The sequence below is a fragment of the Adiantum capillus-veneris genome, chromosome 7 (genome assembly GCF_014529385.1).
Source record: "Adiantum capillus-veneris isolate H3 chromosome 7, ASM1452938v2, whole genome shotgun sequence".
In the NCBI taxonomy this organism is placed as follows: domain Eukaryota; kingdom Viridiplantae; phylum Streptophyta; class Polypodiopsida; order Polypodiales; family Pteridaceae; genus Adiantum; species Adiantum capillus-veneris.
In genome coordinates, this window is record NC_140937.1 from 41,378,167 (window position 1) to 41,401,696 (window position 23,530).

Sequence of the window (23,530 nt, forward strand, 5' to 3'; positions counted from 1 at the left end):
TAAAGAAAACACGTGAAACATGTAATTGAAGCTATGTACATTATGTTCTTCACAAGAGAAGGGCAGTTTACAAAAGCATGAACCATGGAAGTTCATTGGTAACCTTGACTTGGTCAAGAAGGATAAGGCCACACTCTTTACAGCTATTAATTTGATACCATAGTCTCTGTCTGCTTTACAAATCCATCACCTGTCCATTCTTTATCCGATGCCAACCCAAGACGGACTGCTTTTTTCTTTTGTATAGCTTCTCGTTGTCGCCGAACTAAATCGGTATGTGTGGTGAAATATTCTAAAGATGCCCTGTCACAAAGTAAAACCTCCATTGCTTTGGTACCATCAGCTTATATTATAGAAAGAAAGTAGTATTAGCTAATTACTACATACCCTCTGAAGTCTTCGATACTTTCGAAGTTATGCCTCTCCATAAATGCTTGAAGTTCGGAGCACAACTTCTTCACATGACCATAACCATGTAGCATCACCCCAGTGCAAACCTGTCAACATTTAATTAAGCCAAATGAAATAAGACAAAGAAAGATGTGGATAATATGAAGTAATGACTTCCCAACCACCACCTGTACAGTATGAGCTCCTAGTAAGATAAACTCCGCTGCATGATTCCCAGTCTCCACTCCACCAATACCAGACAAAGACACATCCTGCCCGCTAAATTCTTTCTTCATCATTTGCCCTATGGCCATCACTTTTGCCAAGGCTATGGGTCGAACAGCCTTCGATGAGTACCCACCTGGAGTAGAGTACCTGTTCATTATACTTTATATCATCAGCATTCGTACTATGACATGGTTGAAAAACATATTGCCCTGCATAGTATGTAGTTAGCTAAATGTTCATGATCACCAAGTCTGTTTACCCTTCCACTGATGGTTCAGGTCGTAATGTGTCGAGATTGATGCCCATGACACTCATGATGGTATTGATTGCAGAGACGCCTTCACATCCTTCCTGAAGCGCAATTCGCGCTGGCTATTCTACCCCAAAAGAAAAACACAAAAACAATGATCATGTTCTGCAATCATTCTGACACATTTCCTTGACTAAACCGAAATCAAAGATGTGAAAAGCATTTAGATATACTTGATCCTCTGACTTCATATAAATGTGGCCAGATAAAAGAATGTAAAGTTACCAATAATGTCTTGGCTTTAAATTTAGCAGTTTCACCCATGCATTCTGGATGATAAAACACCAACTCCAATCAGTTGTAAGTAGACTTGCTATCTACTGCAGGAGAGGTGTGCAAGCTACAATGATTAGACATGCTTAGCTAAATGTCGACGGACCTAGTTCACCTTCTCTTGTATATGTGCATAGTCGAGGATGAGTATGATTTCACGGGCACGGTAATGTCACTAGATTTAATCTCTAGAATTGGCCATTCTAAAGAGAGAGAAGAAAAAGAGTGCAAGGATCAAGATTACAAAGATGGTTGTAAGGTGCGTCCTAGGGCCTTAGGATGCTGAAGCAACCTTCAAAGCAATTAGTCTAAGGTGAATCACAAGACCATAATTGACCTGTCCTCAGTCATTATGCCACAACCATTGTAAATTTTATCTTGCAACCAAAATAAAGTGAAAATCTAGTATTGTACCACAGTAATAATACCATCTGCCAACGGCGACAATCCCACTTCCACCATCTTTGCAATTGTAATTTAAAACGTGCTAAATTGTATAAACCCACCACCACTCTCTAGCCTCTGGATCAGTGTGGGCCAAGCTAGAGCATCTAGCCATATGGCCATACCATGCATTATGTGTGGCCAGGACCACCTCTTTGATTAGACAAGTAACGTTTTGTACTAATCAACTTTAAGTGGCTAGTCTCCTTCGCCTATAAAAAGAACCTCTTGGCACACTGTAAGGAGATGAAAAAATGGGATGAGAGAAAGTAGTACAATTTGGGGAATGCAAGGTAGCACAAACGCACTTCGAGGCTTCTACACTTGCACCAAGTGCGGCATTGAAGGGTTGCCTATTGTAAACCGCATGCCATGATTGTGAGAGCACTCATCCATGCACTACACCTTGAGATTTGGAGCACTCGTTGTGTATACCTATTAATAAGGAAACCCTAACTCTACGTCGACAGGCCATGCACAATATGGCAAGGTGCGTCACTGCATCCATCTCTCTTCCCCCGCACTGTTACGGCAATATGATATCCATCAATTTATGATTAGTATTCTCTCTACACTTTTACTTACTCAAGCTGTCCTATATTTGCTTGTGATATTTATATACATGATGTTTTGTTTGTGGTTTGGATGTATGTAAATCCTTAGCACCATCACTCTCTCGCGTTGGAAATATAATATTATGTTTTGGGTGTTGTTTGTCTTGAGTGCTTAATGCTAGCATGATGGGGTTGTGCATTTATGATGAATCTCTCTCTCCCTCACTTCATAAGTCTGGATCTTAAGGAAATATGTGGTTGAGCTATTACGCTCTTAGTGTCCCTATTGCATTCGGTATTGGATGATAGGCCTATTGTATCCTAACCATAGAAAACGCTACGTGGTGTCCCCCATTTGCTAGGCGAAGTTGTTCATCTTGGACCCATAAGGTGGAGACAACAGGGCGATCGTGTGCAAAGGCCAGGCTACCCCCCAACTAGGTTGCAATCATCAGGTGGGCAATTGAATGTAAATAAATGTCACATTGCAGAGAGCCAAGTCACTCTATGGAATGATGGTTCCTTTAACTTTCCTTGCAGAGAGGGAATGAGAAATAGAGGTAGAGATGTGTGTGTGTGTGTGTGTGTTGGGGGGGGGCGGGGGGGAAGAGGAGAATGACACCTAATGGGGTCCCAATCAACCCTCTCAAGGGTCCCCACACCGTTGCCAATGTGGTATTTACTTTAGATTGCGTAAATGGAATGTACACACATGCAATACCTCAAGTGCAAACTCTACTGACTTGAATGGTGAATGTCACCACGGTAACTCCTCAAGACGAGGCACCTCCGGGGCTGATTTGATGCATCTTTGGATCCTTCTCAATGTGAGATTGCGGATGGCCACCAAGGGATAGATCTGGGACCGATGTGAGAGGAATGAAGGGCTGAAAATTGGCTGCAAAAACACAGATCTGGCATGCAAAACGCAGCCGATCCGTCGGGAGAGACACGGCAAAAAATGCAGCTGATGATGGACGCAAATGATGGACAGTGATGTGAGCACTCGATGCGGTGAGGGAATGGCTAGGAGAGAGGTTCAATGTGCTGCCAAAAGCTCCAGGCTGCAGTAGACAGATCCGGGGCTCTTCCGGCGAGGGAAAGGGCTGAAAACACTGGATGCTATGGTTGATCCGGCGCGAATGCTCGTGATGAAGGTCCAAAATGCCAAGGGGCTAATCTGCAAAAACGTTGGGCTGATATCTGGCACTAGCTCATCTGATCCAAAACACTAGCTCTACTGCTCCCTTTATAGGGCAAAGATACTGTCCACCAACCCAACAAACTCAATCATTAAATGATTTAATTTATAAGTTTTCGACCACGGCTAAGTTTCGGGTGAAACTGTCACACATCTGTCGATCCAGGAATCCGATCGACGCGGGGAATGGCTCGTTGGATTCCTCTAACCTAAGACTACATGCATGTCATGCCAAATGCCCGCCGTAGTGTAGCGACATCTGTCAAAACGTGTGTACAAACCATTTATGCAAGAGGGTTCCAAAACAGGAAAACCTACTCTAATGGACTCGTTCGGACATGCAAGTCCTACGAACAGGCTCGCAAAATTGCCAGCACAAAATTGCCGGTACTAATCCTCCTAGGATTCTAGACACTCCTATCTAGGAAGAAGAGGAAAATTGGCTCTGGAAGTCAATGAAGCATGTCCATGTGGCACACAAAGCCATGTGCACGTGACATCCCCTTCTACTTAAGGTGAGGTACTGGTACCAAACTCCATGCACGCCATAAGATGGTCTCGAATGAAGTTCGTTCTAGATGATGTCCTCCATGGAGATTTTTGAGAGATGCTCCCCTGGGTGATGTAGAAATGTCCAAAACACAAGGATGGTGATGATGCATTTAGTTGCAAACAGTGGACTGTCTCTTGGACCAATGATGCCCTTGTTGGTTATCGGCAAACAATAACCTTTGCTGCCCCAACTCGGATAGTGTGAACCAAATTGCAAACCGGATGGAAGCTCATAGTGCGAATGGCTGGATATGCAAACGCTGATGCCCACGAAGGTTATCGGCCAACCTATGCTGTCCCTACCCGGGAAGATTGGCGAGAGCAACGCTGAATGGAAGATGAAGAAGGATATGTCCTTCAGAATGCCCATGAACCATGGCAAGTCCTCTGTATGATGTCTCATGAAACCGCCAAGTAACTCCTCAAAGATAGAGGCTCCTCTTGGGGGTTCGACTAGATTGCCGTATGATGGAAGCTATAGATGAATCCTCATCTCTGCAACGGATGTGGCTACGAATGTAGGTTCATGATGCCTGCAAACTCCCGCGATGGCTGCCTCGGATTTGGCTCCGGATTGATGGCCACCGATTACTAAGAAGATGCAGATGGTGTGAACCCGATGTGCTGCCAAAGATGTGTACAGATCGATGACGATGCAATGCCTCTTCTGGAATCATGGAATTCTCCAAGCAGATGGGAGAGATGGTTGTGCAAACAATGTCAAGACTCCAAAGCTAATAGGTTGATTTGGATGCCGTCTTCCTTTGTAGTCATAGGCCGCTAACAAATCCTCATACTCGCAATCAACATCTTCATGTTTCCAATGCATATCCTCAATGATGCAATCTGCCATGTCGAAGAAGTTATGACTACTAATATCCATGCTAGGATTTCTTTATGTCAAGGTGGTCGAGCGCCCACACCAAGTCAACTACCCTCTCGCAGGCGCACCACAACTGTAACTCTTGGGGCTTGATATACAGTGTTTGCATTTCCAAAGCGCGGTCCTACGCGCAATGACAGGTACTGCACTTCCCTAAGTGAGAGAAGCGTCCTTGGGAAAATCACTACAACACACTCAAATGCTACAGAGAAAAACAAATTTCAAAGAGTAGCAGATCAATACAAAATCTGTCAGGTGCAGTGGAATAGAATAAGGATTTTGCTCAGATCTAGTACTCCGCACGCAAACACAAGGGACACATTACTTCACTTGAAAGAACCGAACTGAACTGAAAGAAAGAGAGACGATGAGAGCGAGAAAAGAGACGACACAGGGATGTCGGGTCCCAACCTTCAAGGGCCCCCTTGCTCTATTGCCAGAGCAAGTACTTTCTTTATTCTTGCACAATGCTGATACAATCACTAAATGTTGAGATGTTGATGCTAATGGGTACTGATGCTGCTAAATGTTGGGTATTCGGTACTGAGGTACTGAGGGGTAATGAGGTATTGAGGTTCTATGTCGAAGACAGGGAGGTCGACGACAAGGTCTATGTCGAAGACGATGAAGTCGGCAACGAGGTACTAATAAGGGTCTTTGTCGGCGACGATGAAGTCGACGATGGTACTGTGTCGAAGACGGTGAAGTCAACGACGGCTCTATGTCGATGACGGTGAAGTCGACGACGATTCTCTGTCGAAGACGGTGATGTCAACAACGGGGTCTATGTCGAAGACGATGATGTCAACGACGGGTACTGCTGGTCTTTGTCGATGACGACGACGATGGTGTCATCGTCAAGTCCAGGACTGCAATGACGATGACGAAGGTGTCGTCGTCAAGATAGGGCGATGATGATGGCGATGGAGTCGTCGTCAAGATAGGGACTTCGACAACGATGACGATGGCGACGACAACGATGGTGTCGACGACGTCGGCGTCAAGGCTGAAAACTGAAAACTGAAAACGCCAGGCTGATCTGGGTCTTCTTCTTCTTGAGAAAACGCTAGGGCTCCTGTTGAGGTGTTGCCTGCCTGTTGGGTGCCTGCCTCCTTGTGTCCCTGCTTCTTCTACTTCTATCGAGTGCCCAATGGGTTTCTTTTATAGATCTTTAGCAATTCGCCCTACCTACTTTTCCAACAAACTTACAAAAAATTTTCCAAAAGTCACTTTTAATAAAATGACTTATAAGAGGTGGTTCACGCGGTAAAATGCTTGCATGATGAAATGAGTGTTCTTGTGCAAGAGAGGGTATGCAAGTGTGGCTGGCCTGGACATGCACGTCCTGCTAGAGGCTCATAAAGGTGCCAGGCTGTCCTAAGCTAAGACTCATGCTAGACTATGGCAGAAGCATGTCCACGTGGCGCAAGTGAAGTGCACACGTGACATCCCCCCTGTTAATAGTGAGGCACAACTGTCGAACTTCTATCTGTACTTCTGATGCTGACTGATGAATGGTTCTGATGCTCTGGATGCATCACAGATGAAAATTCCTCTAAAACCAAGGACAGACAGTACTGCGAGTGCTGTTGGTGATGCAAACACCGTGTAAGGGTCCAGCCTTACTACGATTGCCGAATATCAGCCTGGGCTCTATACCAGATTGTGTTGACTCTGCCTGCTGTAGCAAGAGTTGTTCCTCGAACACTGACTGTGGTGAAAACATTACCGATGCTGATGGCTTGAGGTTTGGTTCCGGAGTCCTTTTCAAAGGTCCAATGACGAGGGAAATGGATGCACGCTACATGCGAATGCAGAAGAGGTTAGGGATCCTGTCTCCAACTCCTTCCATATCCGCATACAAAGCTCGGAGAACTTGGTACTCAAGATCTGGGTTTTGGTGGATCCGATGTCGATCTTCCTTCAAAGGCATGGCAATGAAGAGGGGATCTGGTAAGTCCATGGTCGGGACTCAAAGATTCTTCTGGAAAAAAAACTGGGCGAGGTTCCTTGGATTCTTGATGGTTCTTTGGTACTTGGGTTCCTTGGATTCTTGATGGTTCTTTGGTACTTGGGTTCTTGGGTTCTTGAGTCTTGAGGTTCTTGGTTCTTCTGGGGTTCTTCTGTAGGTTTCTCCCTTGAGTTCGCGAAGCCGAAGCACGCACAGAGCTCTGATACCAATGTCCGATGCAGCGGAAGAGAATAAGGATTTTGCTTGGATCTAGTACTCCGTACACAAACACATGGGACACTTTACTTCACTTGAACTGAACTAAACTGAAAGAAAGAGAGACGACGAGAGAGAGAAAAGAGACGACACAGGGATGTTGGGTCCCAACCATCAAGGGTCCCCTTGCTCTGTTGCCAGAGCAAGTACTTTCTTTATTCTTGCACAATGTTGATACAATGACTAAATGCTGAGATGTTGATGCTAATGGGTACTGATGCTGCTGATGTTGGGTATTGGGTACTAAGGTACTGAAGGGGTAATGAGGTATTGAGATTCTATGTCGAAGACGGGGAGGTCGACGACGAGGTCTATGTCGAAGACGAGGAAGTTGAGAACGAGGTACAAAAGGTCTTTGTCGACGATGATGAAGTCGACGACAGTACTGTGTCGAAGACGGTGAAGTCCGCGATGGTTCTATGTCGATGACGGTGAAGTCGACAATGGTTCTCTATCGAAGACGGTGATGTCGACGACGGGGTCTATGTCGAAAACGATGATGTAGACAATGGGTACTGTTGGTCTATGTCGAGGACGACGACGATGGTAACTGTGACAATGACGATGACAATGGTGTCGTTGTCAAGTCCGGGATTGCGATGACGATGACGAAGGTTTCGTCGTCAAGATAGGGATCTACGATGATGGCGGCGATGGAGTCGTCGTCAAGATAGGGACTTCGACGACGATGTCGATGGCGACGACGACGATGGTGTCGACGACGACGGCGTCAAGGCTAAAAACTGAAAACGCCACGCTGATCTCGGTATTCTTCTTCTTGAGAAAACGCTAGGGCTCCTGTTGAGGTGTTGCCTGCCTGCTGGGTGCCTGCCTCCTTGTATCCCTGCTTCTTCTGCTTCTACCGAGTGCCCAATGGGTTTCTTTTAAGATCTTTAGCAATTTTCCCTACCTACTTTTCCAACAAACTTACAAAAAAAATTTCCAAAAGTCACTTTTAATAAAATGACTTATAAGAGGTGGTTCACGCGGTAAAATGCCTGCATGATGAAATGAGTGTTCTTGTGCAAGAGAGGGTATGCAAGTGTGGCTGGCCTGGACATGCACATCCTGCTAGAGGCTCACAAAGGTGCCAGGCTTAGTCCTAAGCTAAGACTCATGCTAGACTATGGCAGAAGCATGTCCACGTGGCGCAAGTGAAGTGCGCACATGACAAAATCACAAAGCTCTGATACCAATGTCAGGTGCAGCGGAATTGAAATGATGAAGATCTAGGTTTTCTACTTCCACAAATCCTTTACTTCTTTTCCATGCATTAGTAAATCCTTTTAACTTGAATGATGGTTCCTTTTGCTTTCCTTGAAGAGAGGGAATGAGAGAGCACGGTAGAGATGTGAAGGGGAGAGAGAGAGAGAGAGGAGAGAGAGAGAGAGAGAGAGAGAGAGAGAGAGAGGAGGAGGAGGAGGAGGAGAATGTCACCCAATGGGGTCCCAATCAACTCTCTCAAGGGTCCCCCATACCGTTGCTGATGTGGTATTTGCTTTAGATTGCGTAAATGGAATGTATGCACATGTAATACCTCAAGTGCACACTCTACTAACTCGAATGATGAATGTCTCTGCGATAACTCCTCAAGACGAGGCACCTCTGGGGCTGATTTGATGCACTTTTGGATCCTTCTCGATGTGGGATTGCGGATGGCCACCAAAAAACAGATCTAGGGCTGATTTGCACTCCCGATGTGAGAGGAATGAAGGGTTGAAAACTGGCTACAAAAAAGTAGATCTAGCACGCAAAATACAACCGATCCGTCACAAGAAACGCGGTCAAAAACGCAGCTGATGATGGACAACGATGTGAGCACTCGATGCAGCGAGGGAATGGCCGGGAGAGAGGCTCGATGTGCTGCCAAAAGCTCCAGGCTGCAGTAGAGAGACTAGCAATAGCACATCTAGGGCTCTTCCGGCGAGGGAAAGGACTGAAAACTGAAAACGCTGGCTGCTATGGTTGATCCGACGCGGATGCTCGTGATGAAGGTCCAAAACGCCAAGGGGGCTGATCTCTGGCACTGGCTTATCTGATCCAAAATGTTGGCTTTGCTGCTCCTTTTATAGGGCAAGATATTGGTTATAAACTTTTTAAGACTTAGAGCAAACTGTCCACCAACCCAACAAATTAAATCATTAAATGATTTAATTTTTCTAAATTTTTTACCAAGCTAAGTTTCGGGTGAAATTGTCGCACAACTATTGATCTAGGAATCCAATCGACGCGGGGAATGGCTCGTTGGATTCCTCTAACCTAAGACTACATGCATGTCATGCCAGATGCCCACCGTAGTGTAACAACATCTATCAAAACGGGTGTACAAATCATTTATGAAAGAGGGTTCCAAAACTAGAAAACCTACTCTAATGGACTCATCCGAACATGCAGGTCCTGCGAAGAGAGAAGATGACCCTTGAGCAATAATTGAATAACTCAAGAGAGTGCTCATAAAAAGGACGCCCTCTTCATACTCTCTAAAATAGGACACTCAAGGCTAAAACACCTGACATTTTGTTGGCCCGTTCAAACCTACGGATGAGGGCTCTTCTCCCCTACTAAACATGTGGATATAAATACTATTTTTCAGTATTTATCTCGACATACTCTTATGTTTAAAATACGACACTCAAAGCTAAAACACCAGCACCTTTCCTCAGCCCATCCAAACCAATAGATGTGCGCACGTCTGCCCTACTACCAACCCTTGACAAAAGATTAACTTGTCTACCATCCCCCTCTATATCACAAGAGGTACTCTTGCAAGTTTCTATAGACGTTGAGATGAGCATTGTAAGAAAGGAGACCGAGGAACTAAGAGGAGACTAAATAGAACTCTCACATCATCAAGAACAGTCACTCCTCCCACCCAACAGCCTGCAAACTTACAACCACATTATCACAGAAGCAACCATGCTTAAGCAATCCCACTTATTGATGGCAGTTGGTCCTCGTACCTATGAGTAAGTAATTAGCAAAACCAGCTACAAATTCCCTCTAAAAGTCCTTCATCAATTACATACAAAAGTGAGATCTGAAAAAGCTTAGTACTCACCATTACTAAGGCCGCGCCAACCTCTCAAGCCTATGCCAGATGTTTTCAAGAAAGAAAAAGAACAAGGTGGTGGCAAACTGACCTCACTAGTTCTAGGAGATAACCTACTCACCCTATAGAAGCTCTCTGTGTCACGCTGACACTCCTTTTCATGGTTTCTAAAAATGAAGCTCAACCTCTCATGATGTGGGCACTCTTTTCATCCATCTCTGCAACTGCCTCCGTATTCCCCTTCAAAAAAAAACCGTGATCCAGACTAAACAAAGGTTTAACGATCCTCTCATCGGTTTTAGCCAGTATGAAGGATGAAGGACCACCAATGACTTGTGCAAGCACTAGCTTAAAGCATTCTGAACGTGATGTCAAGCAAAAAAGAAACCCAAAATGTGTGTATATTCAACACCCACAAGTGATCCACAATCTAATAAAGCAATATAGCTACTCAGCAAACGTACACAGAAGGATGTGCACAAGTAAACTGTACATTCAATCCTCACACAAATATAAGCATCATAGCATAGCATGCAAAAGACAATTATAACTTCATACCTGTGTAATATCAGTAATGTTTGGAGTCATTTTTGCCCAAACTGGCACAGATGCCTTTGCATTAATCCAGCCACAAACTTCTTGAAGAAGCTGACAATCCTGTCCAACCGCAGCCCCCATCCTACGTTCTGGCATTCCATGGGGACAAGAAAAATTGATCTCCAATGCATCCTAATGGTATTCGCTCAAAAAATCAGTTTACTCAATGGCCATTTACTGATCAACCAGCTAAATCAGTATCAACATACTAGAAAATTACAGCTGCAAAGTAAAGAAGGAATCTATCTTACAACTCCTGTTTCTTCCACTCGTTCTATAATCTCCTCCCAAGCATCTTTATTATACTCTTCCATTATGGAAGCAATAAGTATGCGGTCTGGGTACTCCTGCTTAAGTTGTCGCATTTCTGCCAACATTGTTTCAAAGGGACGGTCACTTATAAGCTCAATGTTCTCCCATCCAATCACTTCCTTTGGTGTACCATTAGAGGCATGAAGCCTTGCATATCGAGGAGTAACATTAATCACCTTCGAAGAGTCCAAGGACACCTGCAGAATGTACTTGGTTATGGCCATGAATTTTAAAGACATGCAAAGTAGTAAAAAAAACAACAAAATCAAAGAATTTGGTTTAGCACATGTGAGGGCCCCATAAGCTACCTACCTAGTTTAAACAAAAAAACATCCTGGTTAGACATTCAACAGATTATTGAGGCTGATTATGTTACTTCCTTCAGGGGTGTCAGTACATTGTAAAAAGATTTGGAAGTCATGAGAGTATGAAGACATCGAAGAAACACGCAAGTGATATGTACCCATAATTAAATGGCCAAACTAAAGAGTTTACTATATGTTTTAGAACATGTAATGACACTGCCATTAAAAGCATGATCAAGATAAAGTATACTTCTCCATCAATAAAAAAAAAGGTTGGTAGAAAACTTACAGTTTTGGCAATGACAGCTCCCCACCCCTCATCAAAAGCACGCTTCATGACAGTGTAATTGGTGCCAGGAGGGCCAGAACCGATGACGAAGGGGTTGGGAAGGTGAAGCCCATTGACGGAGACACTGAGATCGGGACCGTCTGATGCTTGAGAGGCTCTTATCGTTCTTACAAAACGAGGACATCTTGCAGAAGACTTGGGGACTCTCAGTTCGCTGCAAATCTTGGTTCCGCACAGATGCTGCACATTAAGCTCAAGCCCAGCCATCGTGGAAGAAAAAGACGAGGCGATCTCACGGAGAAGACGCAAGAATTTCAGTTGATGGCGATCTCGCAGAAGCAGGAGCAAGGCCAATGACGTCAAGGTGGTTCTCTTTCGACTCCCCTACATCCTGTAAGAACGAAAAGCAACTTTTAATTATGGAATCTGTGTCACTTAGTGAATCAGAATCAGAATAATAATAATAATTGATACAATGTGAGCAAACTAAGGCCCTGCTCACACTGTGGCAAGAGTGTGCAACCTTGTTAACGGCATTTGCAAGCCTACCTTTGGCACAAGGGCCCTTAAGTAAGATTTTGGGGCCTACACGAGTGTATGATTGAGTATGCAGTGATGTTTGCATAAGAGCATGATCAGTAAAGGGTGTCAGCCAACACCATTTGACACTCTTGTCACTAATGCTAGTCCCAACTGTAAGAGTAATTCTTATTGTGAGTTTTGAAACTTGCAAGCTCCTCATAAGGAATGAGATTGAGAATCTAGGCGAACATTGTGTCTCTTGAGGTTAAGCCCGGCTTATTCCCAAACCATGGAGAGGCCCTCTAGCTCATAATCTATGCATCGCCATCCATAGGATAGTTTTAGGTATACCCATTGTAGAAGGTGGGAACCTGCTTCTAGAGATGCCTTTCCCCGCTGGTTTACCTAGACAAGTTACCTCACGGAGTTACAGTCAATTACTCAATGTTGTGTGACTCCAGTACGGACAACCATAAATAGAACCCACTAATCCCATTTTGGGGATTCTGACTCTTGTACTTCTTGGAACTCTAGATGCTAGGCATCTTATAGAGCTTAGGAGCACGCAGTGCTAACCTAGCACCTTTGTATCATTGTATTGCCCACATTAATCATTCCAGAGCATTGTTCTCTAACTCTAGTACTTCAAATTACTATATGAATCTGAATACACATCCAATCGTTCAATCCACTTGTCTATCATCTGAATCTGTTATTTCCAGTTTCTTGTCTATCATCTAGAATTTATTATGTTTTCTATCCTCTGTATCTGTCATCTGGTCCTCTGTGTCTAAATCTGTCATGTGGACATCTAGAGTCTGAAGTCTGGTCAGTGACTATGATTTGAACTCTGGAATAGATGTCAAAGTGATCCAACTCATTCCATTTTGGCGATCAGATGATGAGCTAAATCTCTTGACAGGAACCAATCTCCCAATTAAAGCTCAGAGTCAGTCAATCATTCACAATGCATGTACGACGTTCAGTAGCACGAGGAAGGAGACCTACTACAATGTTTATAAAAAATTAGGACCATATCAATACAATGGCAGAGGAATCAAAACAAGGATACATTGATGAGCAGTTGCACTCTCAGAACGAGGAAATAGAAGGAATTCCAAGTATCGAAGGTGGAGAGCAGCGAAGAACATCTGAACACTCAGTGCATTCTCGCAAACAACATTCAAAAAGAGTTGAAAGATGCTCTGAATCACATAATTCTTATCATTCACTAGAAAAGGGTAAGGCCAAAGATTAGAGTAACGCCAATGATGCAGCCAGATTCAAACATAAGTGATCAAATTCTCAGATAAAACTTGTTCGAGGAAAATAAGTTGAAATGATCACACAGACTAATGATGACTACAATGAGAGATGGGAAGCAGACTTGGACCATCATGACAAGCATAGACATCGAAAGAGAAAATAAAATCACAATGATAGACCTAGATGTTCGAAATGGGATTCAAATCATCATGTCAAATTCAAAAATGGTGAGAGGTCCAACGACCTAAAAGTAGCATTGTTTATTTTCAAAGGCAATCACAAGGATGACCTAGACCAGATTTATGTGGAGAAAATTAAAGAATTGAGTAGATAGCTAAATGTTAATCCTCATGCACATTCCTATCACCTAAGACGGACGCCGTATTATTTATTTGGTAGAGTCAGGTATCGGGCTTGTCGGTCCAATAGGAAAAGGGTAAGAGTGATCGCCGCGATGAGAGGTGCACTCTAACTGAAACATTCAAGGGATTAGTTGGCTAATCATGGGCACCCAAGTGTGAATGGGGTGAGCTCATATAAAAGTCAATCTAAACCTAAAAAACCTCATTCCATACCGGCTAGCGTTAGCATGTCACATCCGACGTCTGCTATGCCTAGGGCCACACATATGAACTTTGAGCCACCACATGGCACAACATCGTACCCAACATGGAGCCCAAGGGCTTCCTATCCGCCAAGCCCAATGCCAATACCTACTCCATATGTAGTCTCTGAAGCGCCTTCACCCACGGTTCCTGCTCACTTAGGTGACTTGGCAACATTTGCTCAAGCTATTGGTCAGTTGATTGCTGAGAATATGTGTAACACGCCTGATAGAGAGCCTAGAAGTAAGGCAGTACAAATAGCCAAGCTAACAAAAATTTAGTGGAGACGGGGATGTGAGAAATCATATCGAAGTGTTTGAAGAAACATGTGATTTTCTAGGAGAACACAATGACCTGCATAAGAGTAATGCTTTAAGCCTAACCTTAAGTGGGAAGGCAGGGGATTGGTATAGAACCCTAAGGGTGGAAGAAAAAACGATTTACCCTACTCTTAGGAGACTGTTCTTGAAAGAATACATATGAGAGGGAGTGCTTTAGGGAGTAGCTTCTCAACTCCAGAAATCCCAACGAGAGGAAGGAGAGTCAGTGAGAGACTTTATTAGTCGCTTCAAGCATTTGAATTCTCGTTGTAATCCAAATGAGCGCTTCAATAATAATCAATTGCTTGATAGATTCATTCGGGGATTACGACATGAGGATATCTACAATGGCCTAGTCATTAGAGGTATCACCACTTGGGAAGCAGTCACCACCAATGCGATCCACTTGGAGGATAATTTAATGATTCAAGGAGAAAGAGTGTCTGTTGAGTCTAAATCTATTATCTCACAAGGATCGGGGCATCAACCAATGACCCTAAAGCCTATATATTGCTAAGGAGCCAAAGATATCTGAGATGACTTTAGTAGATCTCACCAAGGCTATTCAAGAGAGTCTTAGAGACAATCGTGCTCCGCAAAACAATCATATGTATCCAAAAAGGGAGCAACAATTGTGCTCAATATGCTATGGACCGCATAGTACCAGTGAATGCCCTACCTTTAGAGTAAAATTCAATGGGAGCTGCAATGCATGTGGGAGGTATGGTCATCAAGCTAAGGATTGCATAGTATTTAAGCACGCTATGGCCAATAGACCAACCTTAGCATGGACAGACACACCTCGAGTGCTTGCATTGATGCCGGCCCCACCTCTTGAACAAACAGCACAACACATGGTCCCTAGGGCCCAAAATGTTGTTCAAACAACACCCTTACTACCTCCAGTGCTACGACCGCAACCACCACTTCCGAGAATCACTTCTGTGAATCAAGTGGGTTGTGAGTCATCTATTGCTTGTTTGGAAGGTTGTGAGGAAGATATAGACCCTAATGTTGCCTATGGGATGGATGTGCTTGAAGAAAGTCCACAATACTACATGGAAGACTATTGGGGACAAGTCAAACCTGTCTATCAAGTAGCTGCTCTTGCTGCAAGAGGCCAAAATATCAATTACACTGCTAAGATACCACCTCTTCAATGCTATGAGTGTGGAGGTCCACATCGTGTAGCCGAGTGTCCTATTAGGCTACAAAAGAACGCCACACTAATGCAAACCAATCAAGTGAGCACGTCTACAATGCCGATACTCATGTGTAATCGATGTGGTATAGATCATTTGATTGCCCAATGTCCAAATAATCCAAATGCACCGAAGATCACGCCATTAAACTTGATTGAGGTTACCGAGGAGCCATCACAAAGTACACATGTGGTACAAGTAAACGCACTCACACGATCGATGCTCCAAAAACAAAATTATATTCTTGAGGAAAGAGACACGGCATCAATTGCCCAATCTTAAAAAAAGAAGAAAACACGAAGGAAAAGATCGCAAAAAGCAGCGAAGTCAGACCCCAGTTCAAAGACCAACATAGCCTAATGGTGATGACCCCGTATATATGAACGACGCTGAAGAGGATTCTGATTCAGGAGAAACCATGGAGACCAAAATGACCACTAAGATAGAAACCCAACAAGGAAGATCTTCATGAGCCACAATGGCCAGGATCCAAGAAGAAGATAGGAACTTATCCAAACCCTACAGAGGAGATCGAGCGAGTCAAGCAATTAAGGACTTTGGTAGAAGATACCCAAAGGGATCTAGAACCAGCACCTAGGCACATCCAGATTACAGACACCGTGTTCCCTACGCAACAACAACCTCACCAAGTCCATAGACCCTTAGACATACCTAGTGTGATCCAAGAAGAAAGTGACTTAAAGTCATGGGAAAGTGGGCATACTCGCTTCTTTATGGAAAGAATGTTTACAGAGGGACTACCTGATCCTATCGAAGAAATGGAGATCCCATCTTCCCCATGTCAAGGGACTGAAGTCCAAAAGGTGCCGTTAAACATTGCCAAATTGATGGATTTCATGTCTTCGGAAGTTAGAACCACCATCATGTCCAAACTATATAAAGACCCTGAGCTAGTCTCAGCTATTCGAGCCTTCCTCAATGGAGAACTAAAGTTTGGGCTACCACAATTTGCACAGATGGATGGAGTTGGGGAGATGCCAATAGAGGAGGAACACTTAGATCCACAACCCAACCTAGATGAGAACCTTGTTATAGAAATACCTCTTAACAAGTTGGGACAATACTTTGAGGGTGATGAATCCAATGCGACCATACCAATCACTACTAAGGGATTAACTGTGAAGGGAATCCTTGATGGTGGCGCTGGGGTAGCATTGTGACTAAAAATTGATGGGAAACTATGGGAAGACCTCACCTTGTGACCACAACCATAGTAGTGAAGATGGCCAATGGGTCTATTGTTAAACCTATTGGGATGCTAGAAGATCTCAAGATCAAGGTCTTTGGACATAAAATAAGGATTACCTTCATTATTATGGATTTCTCCAAACACACTATGGCATTGGAGATGATCTTAGGACGTCCTTTCATGAGGGAAGCAAAAATGGTGCATGACTGGTCTAAAAACCATGTCTACTTGCAGTTTCAAGATTCTGTCATTCGAGTGGATCTTGTAACTGGTCGAGCACATCCTCTAGGACACTACAACACTACATGGAGATATCGACGCGCGTATATCAACGAAATTAGCGGGCGTCTATATACGCGTCGCAACGTGCATCGATATACATGTGGAAAGGCTTTATTTCCCACGCGTATAGCGATGCAAAAAATTTTGGGGGAAAAAAGCGAAACCCGCGAGCAGCAGGGGCCATTTTCGCATGCGCTCTGCTCAAATCTTGGCCTCCACCTGCTGTGCAGGTATTATGCCCCCCCCCCCCCCCCCCCCCCCCCCCCCAACCCCTCTCTCTCTCTCTACATCGTGTGTGTATGTGTGTGTAGGAAAGAGAGAGAGAGAGAGAGAGAGAGAGAGAGAGAGAGAGAGAGAGAGAGAGAGAGAGAGAGAGAGAGAGAGGTGTGTGTGTGTGTAGGAAATAGAGAGAGAGAGAGAGAGAGAGAGAGAGAGAGAGAGAGGTGTGTGTGTGTGTAGGAAAGAGAGAGAGAGAGAGAGAGAGAGAGAGAGAGAGAGAGAGAGAGAGAGAGAGACGAGAGCGAGAGAGAGAGAGAGAGAGAGAGAGAGAGAGAGAGAGAGAGAGAGAGAGAGAGAGAGAGAGAGAGAGAGAGAGAGAGAGAGAGAGAGAGAGAGAGAGAAATGTGTGTGTGTGTGTGTAGGTAATCAAGAGAGAGAGAGAGAGAGAGAGAGAGAGAGAGAGAGAGAGAGAGAGAGAGAGAGAGAGAGAATTAATGTATGCTTAGGAAATTAAATTAAAGAAAAATAATTAAAGAGAGAAATGAAATGAAATGTTATATTAACGTCTTCGAAAGGCCAAAGTGACCTATGAGACATGAGACAAGAAAGTTACAATGTGATGGATCTGATACAAAGTCAGAGTAAGAAGATGACAAAATAAAATATTATGGAATCCTAAACTGCTGGGTATGGACTAAACGGCTAAACCAGCTAGCTGGGATAGGTAGATCATAGGAGATCCAGCAGCTATCGCTGGCGGATCTTATCAATCTCCTCCATGGTCAGTGGTCTGACTGGGCGTTATGCATGTCGAGCCAAAGTGACCTAGCTAGATCCTCTGATGCAGCCTCTGTCGATGTTGTGTAGTCCTCCGCAGTCGTGGACGTCTAGATCTCCCTAGCTCAGTCGCTCGTTTGATCAGTAGAGAGATAGGGAAGTAGAGAGAGAGAGAGAGAGAGAGAGAGAGAGAGAGAGAGAGAGAGAGAGATAGGAAATAGCTAGAGAGATAGATAAAGAGAGTTATATATATATATATATATATATATATATATATATATATGTATATATATATATGTATATATATATATGTATATATATATATATGTATATATATATATATATGTATATATATATATATATGTATATATATATATATATATATATAGAGAGAGAGAGAGAGAGGTAGGGAAGTGAAGAGCGAGACAGAGAGAGAGATAGGAAAATAAGGAAATAGAGAGAGAAAGAGAGATAGCGAGAGCGAGATCGAGAGAGAGAGAGAAAGAGAGATAGCGAGAGTGAGATCGAGAGAGAAAGAGAGATCGAGATCGCTTTTTTGAGCAAGAACCATGTAAGGCTTTTGAATCTTTCTCAATTTGCTCATCCATCTCCACATTATCTTCTGGCTTGGACATGGAGGCCCCGTCCGGTTTACAATCAGGTAGAAAACTTTCATTGGGCTGAGAACTTCCATGGCTTGTGCATGTGGTGAAAAAAACACTAGGATGGGCATAATATCCTTGGAAAAACCTGTGCAAAAAATTGCAAACAGACGGAACATTACAAAAATGACAAAAATGGTCATGCTTTAATATATGATTCATCAAGTGCGGCATTGGAAAGCTTTCTCTGACAGGCTACCTCGGAATGGAGGCAGGTGGGTTCGTAGACAGAGAAGAAACTATGGAACTAAAAGAGGCAAAGGGTTTTGCCTGCTACATGCATTGCCATGTACACCTGGGAGTGCACGTATGTGTCTACCCATATAGGATTTGACCAATAAAGACGGGATTTTGACCCGGTGGTCTTGATCTCCGTACACCTCTGGACCGAGGTGTACGGAGATTGGGCAAGACTAGAGAATGCGAGGTAGTTTACATTGTGAGGAGTATATATATATATATATATATATATATTAAAACAACATCCATAATCATTGTAGATGGCAACGTCATCAACTAACATGGAGGAAAAGATTGCATGCTCGTGCACGCTCTGCAAGTATCAAATCCTGCGCAAGCGTAGGATATGTAATGAGCATGTGCACAAGTACGGAGAGTTTGCTAGAGAAACCGTACAGAATCTGCGATACGACTCCTACGAAACGGGCATTGATTTCCGCGACTTAGCACCTACATCTGAGAGAGAGAGAAAAAAGATTATGCGTGAAGGTCCGACCAATATAGAGCCACGGATGGAAGCAGAAAAGGGCTTACAGACAGAAGACGACGGCATGGAGGAGATGATGGATGCCTTCTTCTAGACAAGCGAGGAGAACGCGAACGAAGCAGCACCAGAAGCCGTGCGCCTATCTCCTGAAGACATGTTGAGGAAGTTGGCACGTCAACCAATCTATGAAGGCGCCAAAATATCTATGCTTTGTACTTGTCTGGCGTTTTTGAATCTTAAGTCAATGTACGGGTGGTCAGATGCAAGCGTCACTGCTTTGTTTAGGTACGTAATTTACAAAAGAGATTTTCTGATTGCAACGGTGATGTGCTCGGAGAGCTTTTTAATTTAATGTGGCTTAAACAGGTTATTGCGGGAGCAACTTCTCCCGGCTGGCAATGAAATGCCCCCCTCCAAGCCAGATGCAAAGCAACTTCTGACCTCAGTTGGCTTGGACTACAACAAGATTCATGCATGTCCAAATGATTGCATTCTTTTTTGCAATGAATTCGCAGATTGTCTGTCGTGTCCTAAGTGCGGAGCAATGCGCTACAAACAAGATGCAGTTGGCGAGACAGTGCCAGCTAAAGTGTTGCGGCATTTCCCTATTATTCCTAGGATAAAAAGCATGTTTCATTGTGGTTCCATTGCAAAGTTGATGCGATGGCATTCTATGAATAGATCCACCGACTCAACATTTAGGGTGCCCGCTGATTCGAAGGCTTGGAGGCACATTGAAGATACCTGGCCACATTTTAAGAGTGAACCACGCAATTTGCGTTTGGGCATGGCAATGGATGGAGTCAATCCATTTGGCTTGAGAAGCTCGTCATGGAGCACTTGGCCTGTGTGCCCTATCAATTACAACCTCCCGCCGTGGCTTGCTATCAAGAAGAGTCATTTGATTTTAAGCTTGATTGTACCTGGTAAGTTCAAGGCAAAAAACATGGATGTTTATCTAGCTCCACTAGTTGACGAGCTCCAGGAGTTATGGCATGGGATCGACATAGCAGATGCGGTTGAACCAGTAGGACAACATCATGCAAGGATCCATGGACTTCTTATGTGGACTATGCATGATTGGCCAGGATACGGAGAAGCTTCTGGTAATGGTTATTGATTTACAAAATTCTTGCTATTCGCAAGCCCTTTGCCTTGGCCTGATTCATGCTTTGATATATGCAGGACTAACAACTTCGGGATACAATGCATGTCCAATTTGCGGGCAGTCTTTGGATGTGCGCTATTCTACCTCTCTTCGAAAGACAATTTATCAAGGCCACCACCGTTATCTTCCAGATGGCCATCACTTGCGCGAAGGCCAGCTTGGTCGCGTCGAATGTCGTCCTATGCATGTACAAGAGTGGCGTCGCCGATGGGAGCAACATGAGGGGCAACCTGTTCCAGGAATGAAACGTTTGTCCATTCTCCATATGTTGCCGTACTGGGGTGATCTACTAATTAACCATTTGCTGGATCCAATGCATATATTCAAGAATGTGGGAGAGCTCCTCTCGAAGACAATCATGGGAATGAAAGACAATATTCGAGCTTCACGAGATGATTTGCAGTCGGTTGGAAAGATGCCAGAGCTGTGGCCTTTCACCAATGCAGCTGGTCAAACAAAACTTCCAAGAGCGCCATGGGTATTGCTAAAAAACGAAGAGCGACAAGTGAAAAGGGTGATTTCAGAGTTCAGGAAGCCAACAGGATATATGCGATGTCTCAAGATAGCATTCACCCGTGACGATCAACTGTCAGGGTTGAAATCGCACGACTGGCATAAGTTCTTACAATTCATTCTTCCAATTGCGATCAAGGGGTGTTTAACGGAGGAAGTGCGGACCTGCATATACAAGATTTCAGAGCTAGTGCGGTGGATCTCTTCCAAGGAGATACGGGAGGAATCTATTGTAGTCGCAAGGGATAACTCCATTGAGGCAGTTTGCATGATTGAGAAGTATCTACCCACGAGCTGCCTAACTATCCAAATGCACTTGCTCGTCCATGTAGTAGATGAGGTTGCAGTGGCAGGTACAGTCCACAGCCGTTGGATGTTCTTTCTAGAGCGGTTCATGAAAACACTTAAGGGTTTTGTTCGCCAAAAAGCGCGTCCAGAGGGGAGCATGGCAGAAGGATGGCTGGTGCAAGAGTCTCTTGTATTGACGACCGAATTTCTATCCGTTTCTGACCCAGAAATGCCTCGACTGTGGAGCAATGAGGAGGATGCAAGAGTGGTGGGAGAGGAGCCGCAAGGGCAAGGGGTAATGGTTAGTTTCATGCAAAAGAGCAGGGCCAGTGCTAGAGACACAAATGAGAGCACTAGCAACCTAGATTATTGTGGTCTGGTGTCAGATATCCTGAAAGTAAGCTTCAGGCGGTTTGAGATGTTTTTGTTGGATGTGAAGTGGTTCAAGGTGATTACTTCTGGTCGCAATGCAACGGTACGCAGAGATGGAAACAAACTTGTGCAAATAGATTCTACAAAGACTTGGACAGATGCGAGCGACACATTTGCTCTCCCCGAACATTGCGATCAAGTGGTCTTTGTACCGGACCCTCGAGAGCGACAATGGTGGTTTGTGGTTCAGGTTGCTCCAAGAAATAAACAAGTATTTGAAGGGCAAGATCTCCTGGAGGAAAGTCAGCCAGACGACGTCCATACTACTGTGACATTAGATGAGATGGACCAAGGTATGGCAGAGGAAGCTGACAGATATACGAGGGATGGCGCAGAGGAGCCAGAATTGACACTTGTAGATGAAGATGCAATGGATGAAGACAATCTGCCAGAACGAGTTGGGACAGAGTTATGTTTGCAATTAGAGATAGACGATGATACGATGCAAGATCTTATCGATGATGCCTCACTCGTCGAGGCCTAGGCCTGTAAGTGTTTGTGTGAAGACTTTGATTTAAAATTAAGCTTAAAGTTAATTTAAACAACTGTGTTCTGACGCTTTATTTTACTTTCTTTGTGCAGGACTTTAGTATGGCAGACGAGATTCCAGATCCTGCTTCCATGAGTGCAGATGCATTCATGGGCTTCATTACACGGATGACGCCTGCTCAGATGGCACAGGCTTCTCAGTACTGGGTAGCCAGAGGCACGGGTACTACGCCTCCGGGCTTCACACCCGAGGCTTTCAGGACCGGCTCGCCGAAGCCTTCGGGCATCCCACACGAGACGTGGCTACAGATCAGGGAGGATGAGCGGACAGCGGCCACGCGGTTTAGACAGCAGCGTGAGGCCGCGCAGGTATGACAGATGACTAGGGGGACATCTCATCTTGGCAGCGGAGGCTTCGACACCTTTCGCTATGAGTTTGTGAGTTTCTAATCCAATCTTAACTATGGCGTTTTTTAAAACGCGATGAATCATGTATTCTTATTACTTTGATTTTTGTATAAACGCAGAATCTTGCGATGCATCGAGCTCCATCACGCGAGGAGGAGTCAGATGGATATCGAAGAGGTATCTATGAAGTACTGAATGATCTTGAAGCTTCAGGAGAGCTTGTAGACTGGGAGGCCTTACAGTCTCGCTGATCGCTTGAGGTGAGACATTAATATGTGTGAGTTGATTTAATTAAGTCAGTATATGTGAAGTAATATCAATACTAATTTTGTGAGTTGTCCTATGTGCAGGTTGCGACGCCTAGTCATTAGTGGACCAGATTTCATCTATATGCTTTGTGAGACACAGACACGCTTCTGTGTCTCTTTTTTGTACAAACAGTTAGTGTTCAGACAGTTATTGTGTCCCTTATGGTTATGATTATTGTCATTGTCATTGTATAGACAGTTATTGTTTCTCTTTCTGGTTATTCTTATGGTTATTGTTAATTTTGTTTATGGTTATGGTTATTTGCATTATGGTTTTGATCAAAGTGATTATAGCTGGTTAAGGTTTTAAGTTATGGTTATGCTTTTAAGTTATGGCTATGCTTTTCAGTTGGTACGGTTGTCTTTCATTGGCCTTAAATCTCATGTGAGATCCTACATAAATAGCATGTAGGAGGCGTATACATGATATGGTTTTTTTTTTTAAGTTTATGTAAAAACAAAGAAAACTCTGCCGAAATTTCTGCGCGCGGGAGCATGGTTGATATTTTGGTGCTACT

At 44.0% G+C, this 23,530-nt stretch overlaps 1 protein-coding gene and 1 long non-coding RNA gene across 2 annotated transcripts; one reads left to right on the forward strand and one right to left on the reverse strand.

Moving 5' to 3' along the window:
- Positions 1-12,022, reverse strand: PYD1 (pyrimidine 1). The gene is made up of 7 exons (XM_086515834.1): positions 11,615-12,022; positions 10,960-11,217; positions 10,670-10,840; positions 878-990; positions 579-765; positions 388-497; positions 1-303 (listed from the first exon to the last, which is right to left on the reverse strand). Exons 1-7 carry the CDS (start codon positions 11,879-11,881, stop codon positions 147-149), a joined length of 1,263 nt encoding a protein of 420 aa, XP_086371960.1. The 5' UTR covers positions 11,882-12,022; the 3' UTR covers positions 1-146.
- Positions 12,023-22,395: 10,373 nt separating this feature from the next.
- On the forward strand, positions 22,396-23,172 carry LOC147453737 (uncharacterized). Its single transcript, XR_015188750.1, has 3 exons — positions 22,396-22,734; positions 22,824-22,964; positions 23,055-23,172. It is a non-coding gene; the product is annotated as an uncharacterized LOC147453737 (long non-coding RNA).
- The last annotated feature ends 358 nt before the right edge of the window (positions 23,173-23,530 follow it).